Here is a 12,206-nt window from a genome sequence, read left to right as displayed (position 1 = left end):
ACACTTTGAATAAGAGTTTGTTCGCTTGGAATAGATGTACCCATTTAAAAACCATGTGGTAGTTACTGTTTCAACTATTCAATACAGCCAACTTCATTCGTTTTTTTATAATTTCACACATCGATTTTGAGATGGATTCATCTTAAAGTATGCTTGTCGGGAAAAGGGACCCTAATTTGAAAACAGGGCCTTCCGGTTCCTTCTCATTGGATAACATCTGACCTCTTTTGTGAGGCGGTGAGAGACGATACCGAAAGAGACTCAGGGCATGAGCAAATCCCGTCAGGCCACACGTGTTGAGGCAACGTAAACACCGGTGTGTGCGTCCTCGTGTTTATTTACCAGCAAACTCACCTTTCTCTGCGCCAGCCTCGTCCCTCCTCTCCATCAGCAGGAAGCGTGGGCTTTCCGGGAGGAACGGTAGCACACACAGTTGCAACAAGGCCGGCAGGGCCTGGAAAGCAAACAGGAAGTTCCACCTGGCCTCCTACGGGAACAAAAATGTTTTAATGCTACAGTTTGACATCGCCAAGACCTCCAAACTACTGAGGAATGCTGTCTTGATATTTTCCCCACACGGAAATGTGTTTCCATTAGCAATGCACTGCACAACCTTGCGACTCCCCTCTGTAGTTTCATTTTGTTTTCTCCACATAAATTCTTAAACACACCTGTGTGCCTCATCTCATGTCTTGTTTCAATTTGATGCTGTAATCTTGAGGTCTGACAAACAACAGTTTCACAACAGAGAAGCTAAACAGCCTGGCACTTAATTAAAACCCATTTTCTGTCCAAGTAGCAGTAAATGAACTGCCATTTTCTAAATGCTGATGCCATTTTGGCTCAGAACTTAATAAAATAATGAAGGAAGGCTTGCCCAGCTGCTAGCAGTGTGAAAGCTAATTAGCACAGTTTAGTGGTGACGGGAAGGAAGAGGCAGGTTGGGCAGAACCAAGTGCTGCAGCATCATAAAACCTCATCTCAAATAATATTGCAATGTAATGCAGACCACAACCATGCAGTGAAAACCAATGTAATTTAAAACATGTTCTCAGTTTTTTTACCAAACGAAGACAAATAAAAACAATGAAAAATTATAAACTTGACCAGACACTTACAATGGTATCTCTATTTGGATTTGTATGTTTTTCATGCAAAGCTTTGGCGTGCCTCAGGTTCAGGAACCCTGCATCAGACAGTGACCAACCCAAGGCTGTTGTGAGGGAATTTTCGAATAACATATATAATCACACGTTTTATGAATATATCAATATGCATGTTTAATCACTTTTTTTATGAAATATATCAATTTGCAACCCAGACACACTGACAGTGACTTCTCGAATGTTATACTCCGGCCACACTCTCTCAGGGACAGTGAGTTCTCAGGGAAAGTGCATGATCATCATGATATGTGTATCAAGTCCCGAGAGCCATCATGAGTGGCCATCCTCCTGTGTTCAGACATTTATGACTCTGACATTTATGACTCTGGCCTTTTTGAGTTCATTGGAAAAAGTGACCCAAAAATGAACCATGAGGTTGCTTTTCTTGAGTTCATTCGAAGTGTGACCCAAAAGTGAACCATAAGGTTGTCATGAGTTAGGGGTTTTAATTAAGGACACTTGGGAAGTGCTGGGGAGAGGGAAGTCTGGGCATCCCTGCTTAGACTGCTGCCCCCGCGACCCAGCCCCGGATAAGCGGAAGATGATGCTATGCACTTGGGAAGAAACGGAGAACAAAGGAGAGGGCCCCATCCCAGGGGATTTCCAAAAGGGATGGTCAGATGGCGTTATGGGTAAAATTTTGTATAAAACCATGATCCTGGACTCAGAATTTGGACGTATCTGCAGAAGGGTCTGGCTTTGATGTCTGTCTTTCTTGTATGATTTTCATTAAAGTCTATCAGATTCACAAGTTCCTGAGTTGAAGTGCTTTTTGTTTTACTCGTTGTGGACTTGGTTTTTCCACGACACTGTCAGCCTGGACAGACAGTAGGACACTCAATGGAGACGGAGTCCTCCAGGTCATAATGAACAGCAGACACACACACCCACTTAAAACAGAACAAAAGAAAGAAATCATTCCTGTTGCTTTCGACCGCTGGAACCAAACTCCCTCTTCCTATTTGCAGTGGCTTCGCAGGCACCTGCCACGTCAGACTCTGTGAGGCCGTCACTTTCCCCATGCTCTGGCCCTGGCTAACCGGCCAGCTGTCTCGCAGACGCTAGCGGGATTACATCACGACCTGTTAACTAAACATCGTCACCATACTGCACACAAACCTCAGCCCGTCTCCCTACATCTCGATAGATACATTCCATGGAACTGTAAGGCCTGTTGATCAACTGTAAATTAATTAGGATATTATATCCTCATCACCTGTAGCGTATGAATGTGTGCAGACTTTGTACACGTTCGGCGCATTCCTGTCTCAATACGTGGTCTACCGCTCGCAGCACCTGTTCAGTGAGTCTGATCGTGATTCCGGACTGGTGATGGTTGGTACTGTATGTATCCACTCAGGAGACGCCTGGGAAGACCCCCGCTCCCCAACCTCAATAGGATAGCGCTAAATGCTAGTCTAGAATGTTCTGGGGTGGCAAGGTGGTCCAGTGGTATGGGGATCTGACTGGCTTCATGTTTTGCATGTAGCAGTGGATGTTTTGTATTCTCTGCCAATGATATCCCATGGAATTGTAGTGACGTTTTGCTCTGAATTATTTGACCTCGGTACAGTATGTGTGAGCTAAACAAATACAAGGAGTGAGTACACACAATCTTTTGTCTAAAACAACAATCGACCTGGACCAGGAAACGGACCCTTGACCCTGTTTAGAAAAACAATAGTTTAGTAGCCTCATTGAAACAAACTGAAGCATTCCCGAGCTGTCTGCCTTTGCCCTTCCTACAAATTGGATTGGTTTCTGTTTAAACACACAAACCAAGGGGGTGGGTGGCTGGGAAAAGAATGAAAGGATGAAGCTCAATTATTTTTAATGGGAATGGCTGTGTTGTGAAATGTGTGGATCTTGCCTGGCAAAATAGAGCGGTAATTTAAAATTCTCCCACAGAGGTTATTTTTTTAAGGTGAAGCAATGGTTATTTAACTATCTTTAAAGCTACAGTCTGGGATTTATTCTTCCAGCAATTCTTTACCGACCTTTTACCAGAGCCATCGAGTGGCAGATGTTGCCATTAGCTATGAGTCTCCTCCTTTGAAATAGATGATAGCTTCTATATTATTCTCGTAGCCACACATCTAAGGGCAGCGTTCAATCCTTGCAAATTTCAATTCTCGATGGTTGACGCAAAAAAAAGCATTCTGGTGAAAAGTTGTTTCATTATTTTCAGGGTGGATTAAAAAAAAGAGAGTAAAAGACTGGCTAAAGGAATTGATCATGGGACGCCACAAGCAGCATTGGCCGGAATAGTGTTGCCAATTAGGTGATTGTCACCATTCACCAAATTTTGGGCAAATTTTCAGGGCAGCTTATTATTATGAGACAAATTCAGCTACTTTTTAAGGTTGACGAAGGGAATTTCGGTTCCATGTTTTTGTGTGTCTTTGGCTCTCATCTCCGTTTGCTGCCACTGTGGCCTGACTGACAACTGACTCACGGAGGCTGTAGTGATGTCTTTCCTTAACGAATGTCTCTTTTTGGTGAACATTGGTAACCAAATTGCATTGGTTAAAAAAGCTTTTCATTTGGCTCCTAAACATCCAACCACGATTATTTGCCAATATATAGAAAACTTGTTCACAAGAGACAATATCCTCACTGCAGAATCAAAAATGTGCGGGGAAGAACATGCCTAACACCTCCCCATTGCTACAGCAGGGATCAGAACTTGCCAATAGGGTTATTTGTGTCACGTCCTGACATGACAGGCCTTCTGTGCCAGCGAGATCCAATGCCCTCTCTCCCACATTTTGTGGACAGATGCCTGTTTGTTGTTATTGCCCTCACGTGTTCCTTACAAACGTCCCTATTTAAGTTCCTCCCTCCCAAGTGTATCTTGTCTGTCATTATTTGGTTCTCGTACCTCTATAAAGTTGTTTCTGTTTCATGTGAAGTGTCTTTGTTACTTTTCAGTTCTCCCTGCGCCTGGGTCCTTCATTAAACCTGCAGCATTACAGCTAAGGGCGAACAAAGTTAGAGATGCATCCTGTCAGCTGAAATTACTTTTTTTTCAATCATAGATGATGCAAAGAAATGGGATATTCTTCCTCATCTTATTTATTCACACAATATTTAACAGCCATCTTCACCCTCTAGCCGACTCGGGTTGGTTTTAGATGCTATTTTCACAAAGTCTGTAAAATCACTGGGAAAAGCAAGCAATCCAGCGGCCGTGTTCCACTTTGACAGTACCAAGCTGTCCACCACAGTCTAGGTTTCAAACCTTTACTAACCCTCTGGCTGGCGTGGGGCTGGGAGCTCCTTAGGGCGAGGCATGTTGGGGAAGTATCACCCGGCGAGGGGGGTGGCGTCATAAATCAGGGGATTCCCTTGACTTTTAGTCAAAGCGCTTGTCAACTAACTAAGAAAATCTTTTGTTATGGACTTCAAAAGGGCTTAACAGCTCACTGAGGACCGTCAGTTGTAGCATGGGAAATACATTTATGGCCATGAGCAAAACAACGTGTTATTTCTCTTCCTTTCATGTGGAATGATTATGACTGGTTCAGAAAAACATGGTCTTCAAGTCAGAATTATTTTTTTTTTTAAAAAAGGTTTCTTCCATGGCTTCTTCCAGAGACCTGATCTCAGCTACATGTGACAGCTTCCATAAAACACAGACTTCTGTTACCAAATCAGGCCTCTCACCTGGATCATTACACAGTTGAAAAAAACAGCACCTCGCTAAAGTAGCAAGCCAGAAGCAGATTGACAAATCCGCAACCAGGGAGGAAAAAGCCACTTCAAATTCAGTATACATAAAACATGAGTGCAATTGAAAATGTATTCTCAAATTGTTTTTATAATTTTTTCATTCCTTGCCTTCAACCCTTTCGTCACCAGTGAGTGTGGGGGTGTGTCATCTCATTAAAAAGGAGGAGGAGAGGGATGTCTACAACCTCGGGATGGATGAACAGATGAGAGGGGCACGTTCGTGGTAAGGCTCCAGCCAGAGCCAATGTCTTCTCTGAATGTCACCAGAAAGCCTTGGCCTTCTGCCAGTTACTGGTGGCAGGACATACAAATCAGCCGAAGACACGGTCAAGAACTTGTTGTGAAAAGGTAACTTGGAATTTCTTTTGAATCAAAGATAATTAAATGTGATATTATATTCTGCCACACAAACTCTCCAATTAAATTACGAATTCTCACACACAACCACATTGGGTGGAATTTAATTGGTTGTTACTGGGGGTATTTTTCTTAATCAAAATCAGATAAAGGAATGAGTCGTTTTGCAAGCACTACCTCCGATTACTGTCATATTAGAACATGTTAAATAAATGGGAGCAAAAGCTGAAAATATTTGGAGTTAAACTGAGTGGCTGTGGATGAATATGTAAAAAATACTGCTATTCTTGAGACAAGGCCCTTTAATTCAAAGTGTACTGAATGCCAAAATGTGTTCCCAAAACCCATCAGCTACAAATCTGTTCACATGCACTGTACACCCTCTGAGAGTATTATAGGTCATTGGAAAATGTTTTTCTGCTTGTGGATTTTAGAGCTTGTGATGAGCTTTTGGTCTGGGGTAATCTTTTGGTCCGGAGAAGCTTAGGTTAGCTACCGGCTGCTCAAACTGTCCCAGTCACAATTACAACAAGCGCCAGCGTAATCTCCGAAGAACCAGGGACCATGTATTTCCCACCAGGTTTCTTCCCTTGAGCTTCCGCGCCAGATAAAACGTGATTTCCAAACTTAGATCAGTGTCTCAGAGTTAGAACGACTCCAGAGGGGTTACGTTTGTAGTTCCTCTAAAAAAAAAGAAAAAACAGACCCCTTCCTCAAACTCCTGTGAGAAGAAAAAGGGATTGGTGAAAAAGTAACGTGTGCTCAATCTCGTCGTTTCTCATGCAACAGCAGGAGATCCAGTGGGGCAGAGAGAAAACCCATCCTTGCACCATCACTGGCTGTAACAAATCAACACTTTTTTTCACCAAACTATTTCTCGCCCTGCTCCTTCTGGGGATGTAATTGACAGCTGACTCGTGGAAGCAGAATTCTATCCCTGTCGTGGTGAATCCTGACATTTTCTTAGCCCTGGGAGATGTAGAGACCTATAAAAGAGGATTATGAAGCTTCACCATCTATTCCGGCAGAATTCCCTGGTGTGTGCAAATGTTTATACCAGCTCAGTACTAAGACATCCACCATTCTTTACAGGTATTGTGAGAGAATGCACTGATTCTCTCCCGAAGTGGCCCTTGTCCGATTTTGCCCCCCGGGAGAAAGGCTCTGTGGTTATCTGCAGTCCAGTCAAAACAATGGATTGTCATCACACTTGTTTGCCATAATATCACCCCAGCCAACGGACAGCAACTGAATAATAAGAAAAAGCAATTAAAACAGCTAAAACAGTGTGAAGTTAAATTAGGAAACCCCCTGGTCTGTGTGCTTTTCTTTGTGCTTGTGTTGATGTGTGTGCGTGTTTGTTTTTGTGTATGTGAAGTGAAAACCGCCTCAGGTAGGGCTCTTTGTTATTTATATTGCAATTACTATTATTTTCTGTGGCCTGAGCAAAAGCAACAGCCCAGCAAGCTTATACAGTGGCTAAAAACCCTTTTCACTCAACCCTTCACTCTTTACCCTGACTTCTGCTCAATATCTCTGTCTCTCCCGCCCTCTGTGTCTCTCTCCACCATCAACCTGCATTAATCTCAGAGCATCAATAGATGCTTGAGTTCCTTCTGCGGTCCATGGAATGATATGCCTTTAGGGATCAAAATCCATCTCAACGTTTTGAACACATTCCAGCAGTTTGGAATTTGAACACCCCAGGCCTTTATACACACACACACACGTTCCAAATGTACACACTTCATTCTCACACAGAGTGTGGCTGCTTAAACTAAAACCACATACACCCACACACCCACACAGCATGCAACATAGCCACATCCGCGCAAATCAAATGCTAACACAGGCATTCACATCTCTATTACCACTCACACAGATGTACACACTGAGATGAATTGGCCTTGAGAGCTCATTCCCAGTAGCTTTGAGACCACTGTCTTTTAGGATCGGAGCCAGGAAGTGTCAATGTCTTTTAGTGTTTATCCTATTGGGGTCTCCCAAATGGTGTCCCCCAATATAGTGCCCCAAGTAGTAATACGTGCCCTTTTTTGACTTTGGTTAGTCAGGTGTGTTTCGTCACATCACAAGCGCAGGCATTAAATAGCTGTGGATGCATAGTCTCGACTTTAGGCTTTGCATTTGGCGTCGGCTGTAGTGTATGTCAACATAATGGCCAAATAGGTGTCAAAAAAAGTGAAAGAAGCCATTATGGCGCTGGATCATCTGAGATCCATCATGAACATATCCAAAACAACAGTATGGTTTACAAAACAACAGTCTGGAACATTAAAAGCCCAGGTGGGCTCAGCAATCACAAACAGCCTGGAAGCACAATAAAGACCTCTGGGGTAGATGACCAGAAGCGTTCTCACCATAATGATGAAGAAAACCAGTCTGACAGATCAAGAACTCTCTCCAGTAGTTTCAGCCGACATCCGTGGGGTACTTTACCAGGAGAGCTACAAAGGCTATACTGCAAGGCATAACCTAAGGGTTGGCATCAGAAACTGGACGGCCAGCTTACAGTCTGCTGAAGCATTACCAAAAACAGCTTGCAGAGTTTCAGAGAGAAAAAAACGCTACCGTGGACAGATTAAAATATACCAGTGTAATGGAAGATGAAAGTGAGGGAAACTCAAGATCCCCAGCATACCGCCTAACCTGTGAAACTAGTGGAGGTGTTCTGGCTTGACCATATAAGGCTGCCCCTGAAACTGACTAATTATGTCTCAGAAGACAACAGCTGCAGAATGGAATTTGAAATGTAAAGAACAACCTGGTTTGTAAGACAATGACATCCAAACATACCGTGATATTGGACTAGGCCAGAAATGTCTTGACTAGCCAAGTCAATCTCAAGATTAAACCGAATATGCCTTCAATACATCAATATGACAAAACGGTAAACAACTATTGAAAATGCCTGCAGCACAGGCCTGGTAGAGCATAGCAAGTTTATTTATATAGCCCAATTCATACACAGAAGCAATTCAATGTGCTTTACAAATAAAAATATAAAAATACAATAGAATAAAAACAAATAGTAGAAAAAAAAACATCAAATAGGCAATTCAATGTGGTTTTTATACAGCTCGGGAATATTTTTTGCCCACTGCACCTTTTTCTTTCCTTTCCAAAAAAGTCAAAAACGAAAATCGAACACTTCTGTTCCTCACTCAAAACATTGCTTTTACATTTTTTTTTAAAAGGAAAGAAAAAGATGCAGTGGTCTCTTAATTCTTTCCAGAGTTGTAGAATAAGAAAATAGAAATTAAACATAGAATTGAGAAATGAATACATAACTGGTAGATTCCATAGTATACCCATTACCATTTACACAAATATAGTGATACTGTATATCTGACAAAACTGGCTCATGTAGTGGTGTGTACCACATCGCTATGAACATTCAGGTCTGTTTGGGAAAATTATAATTTCAAAGTAAAATTGTACAATGACTTCCCATATAGTTGCTTAGCAGCCATACAGAGAGAAGAAAAAAGCCTTGGTGACCTGTTTGTACCATTTGCTGTATTTAGGCAGCATACCACTGCTAAACTCAGCTTCATGTTCATCACACCTAAACACGGCTTTTAGAATGGGTTTATTGGACATATACCACTCACTCTTGAGCATCATCACTTAAGTACATACAACAATGTTTCCAAAGAATTTGGGACGCTGCATAAAATGCAAAGAAAAACAAAATGCAAAGTTGTACAAATCATTTAATCCCTAAACTGAATTGAAAATGGTACACAGACAACATATCAAACGTTGAACCAGAAAAATGCTATTGTTTTTGGAAAAATATATGCACATTTTGAATCTGATGCCAGCAACAGGTAAAGTAACCCCTGCTAGATTTTTCTGTTGGCACACAGTGACTTGTGAAGTATTCACCCCACAGCATGATGCCGTAGGGACGGTGTTTTTAGGGCGATGAGAGGTGTTGGGTTTACCCCAGTCATAGCATTTCCTTGAAGGCCAAAAACTACATTTTTGTCTCATCTGACCAGAGTACCTTGTTCCATATGTTTGGGGATTCTCCCACGTGTCTTTTGGTGAACAGCAAATCTCTCTTAGCAGGTTTGTTGTGGTGCCATATTCCTTTAAACTTTTAACAATGGATTTAATGGTGCTCTGATATATTTTTATAACCCATGCCTGATCTGTACTTCTCCACTAATTTGTCCCTGATCAGTTTGGAGAGCTCCTTGGTCTTCATGGTACTTAGTGGTGTTGCAGGCTCTGGGTCCTTTCAGAACAGACGTGTATATACTAAGATCATGTGACAGATGATGGGGCACTTAGAAGGTACACAGATGGACTTTAACTAATTATGTAACCTCTGAAGATAATTGGTTGCACCAGATCTTATTTAGGGGCTTCATAGCAAAGAGTGTGAACACATATGCACGGACCACTCTTCCGGTTTGAATTTTTTTAGAATTTGTTGAAACAAGTAAAAAAAAAAATACAATTGACTATTTTGTATATGTCCATTTAATGAAATCCTAATAAAAATCTATTTAAATGACAGGCAGTAATGCTACAAAATAGGAGGAATGCCAATTTACACAACTGTAGCGTAGATGTCTTCGTACGTTGATAAATCTGATAAAGCTGTGGAGGATAAATCAGATAAAGCTGTGGACACCCTCATTTACGAGGGTGTGGCGACCCTCAACCTATAAATTGACAGCTTTCAGCATAAATTATAGCCTAAAACTGCTTATTAGCCATTCATCATTCTCCATGAAAAAAATTGCTGGGTTATGGAATAATCTTTCATGTCTCAGCACAGCGCCAAGGTTCTCTAGAACAGCAAACGTTTCTATTATTAGGGTAACTGCTCGACCCACAACTACTGGTATATTTATACTCTCACTAGTCAATTTAAGACCTGTTAGCTAAACAAGACGCCAGCCAAGGAAATTATAATGACCATTTATGATCTCCAAGTACAGAGAGGAAAACAAAAAATTATCTCCTGCTGATTTTGTATGTTTGCCCATTGACAAAGAAATTATTAGTCTATAATTCTAATGGTAGGAAAAGTGAGACAGAATAACAACAAAAAAATCCATAAAAACGCATGTCAAAAATGTTATAAATAGATTAGCATTTTAATGAGTGAAATAAGTATTCGACAAAACATGACTTAGTACTTGGTGGCAAAACCCTTGCTGGCAGAGGTCAGACGTTTCTTGTAGTTGGCCACCAGGTTTGCACACATCTCAGGAGGGATTTTGTCTCACTCCTCTTTGCAGATCTTCTCCAAGTCATTGTTTGGCAACTCAAACCCTCAGCTCCCTCCACAGATTTTCTATGGGATTAAGGTCTGGAGACTGGCTAGGCCACTCCAGGACCTTAAAGTGCTTCTTCTTGAGCCACTCCTTTGTTGCCTTGGCCGTGTGTTTTGGGTAATTGGCATGCTGGAATACCCATCCACAACCCATTTTCAATGCCCTGGCTGAGGGAAAGAGGTTCTCATCCAAGATTTGCGGAACATGGACCCCATCCATCGTCCCTTTGATGCAGTGAAGTTGTCCTGTCCCCTTAGTAGAGAAACACCCCCAAAGCATAATGTTTCCACCTCCATGTTTGACGGTGGGGATGGTGTTCTTGGGCTCATAGGCAGCATTCCTCCTCCTCCAAACACGGCGAGTTGAGTTGATGCCAAAGAGCTCGATTTTGGTCTCATCTGACCACAACACTTTCACCCAGTTCTCCTCTGAATCATTCAGATGTTCATTGGCAAACTTCAGACAGGCCTGTACATGTGCTTTCTTGAGCATGGGTCCTTGCGGGCGCTGCAGGATTTCAGTCCTTCAAGGCGTAGTGTGTTACCAATTGTTTTCTTGGTGACTATGGTCCCAGCTGCCTTGAGATCATTGACAAGATCCTCCCGTGTAGTTCTGGACTGATTCCTCACCGTTCTCATGATAATTGCAACTCCACAAGGTGAGATCTTGCATGGAGCCCCAGACCGAGGGAGATTGACAGTTATTTTGTGTTTCTTCCATTTGTTTCTTCCAATAACTGTTGTCACCTTCTCACCAAGCTGCTTGGTGATGGTCTTGTAAGAACAACAGAAATGAGATAAAGATGCAGTATAAATCATAGGAATAAATAATACATTAATAAGTTAGTGATACATTATTTAACATTGCGGCACGTTTGTATGTGTTATATTCCTCGTCATATTACTTTCTCTTACATTTTATTATGATTATTATGGTAGTTGTTGTTACTGAGGCTGTAATGATTGTTGTTTTTCGTGATAATGATTTTGCAAATCAGGCATTATCTTATTGTTTGACGTTGGTTTACACAGTCTCCAACCAGGCGTGAGTTTGATCGTAAGGACACAACAAAGATAATATTGATAAATACCAGCTCTGTCTGTGAAATTATCAGCGGATCATTTTAAGATAACGCGTGTTTCCTGAATGAGGGCCATCGTCGGCCAAGGGAGCCTGACAGCTAAATCGTGAGGCCTGGCTCAAGACCTAATAGGGAATACTGATTAGGCTGCAGATTGTGCCTTTACTGTAAACGTTCCAGGAATGTTGATGATTTCTTTATGGTGGATTCCATGACATCCTGGTATGCAGTTGTTAAGCTGAAAACATGTTTCCATGTGGGAGAAGGTCAGCCAACAGAAATAAAGGTTACTGTCTTAGCAATTCGTCAAGGCTTGTCGCAGCACACAGAGAGAGAAATTTACATTAGGACACCTCCCATTTAAGGGGTCTCAAAAGATCACAAGTCTAGTTGAGTATACAGTATCATGGAAAACATGTTTTTATGCTAAAGAACAAGAGGAGCAGTAAAAAAATACATGTAACTTAGTATGTATGATATTTCTAAAGGTTGTCAGGGTGCTAGAATGATGGATTAGACCATCAGCCCATTCTTATAAATAAAAAATGTATATGT

At 41.7% G+C, this 12,206-nt stretch overlaps 1 protein-coding gene across 7 annotated transcripts in view; it reads right to left on the bottom strand.

Moving 5' to 3' along the window:
- Nucleotides 1-12,206, bottom strand: part of slc2a9l2 (solute carrier family 2 member 9, like 2) — a 117,264-nt gene that overhangs the window by 62,867 nt on the left and 42,191 nt on the right. For 6 of the 7 annotated variants that reach the window (XR_004574654.1, XM_034287380.1, XM_034287383.1 and 3 more), the window contains one exon: nucleotides 343-487. Coding sequence is in view for 6 of the 7 variants with exons in the window: in XM_034287380.1 (XP_034143271.1) it covers nucleotides 343-487 (145 nt within the window). In the remaining variant the exon portion in view is untranslated. The remainder of the gene's footprint in view (nucleotides 1-342; nucleotides 488-12,206) is intronic. The other variant, XM_010880799.4, reaches the window with a different exon arrangement.

Source organism: Esox lucius, chromosome 17 (genome assembly GCF_011004845.1).
Source record: "Esox lucius isolate fEsoLuc1 chromosome 17, fEsoLuc1.pri, whole genome shotgun sequence".
Taxonomy (NCBI): Eukaryota; Metazoa; Chordata; class Actinopteri; order Esociformes; family Esocidae; genus Esox; species Esox lucius.
This window is presented reverse-complemented; position numbering and strand designations above follow the sequence as displayed.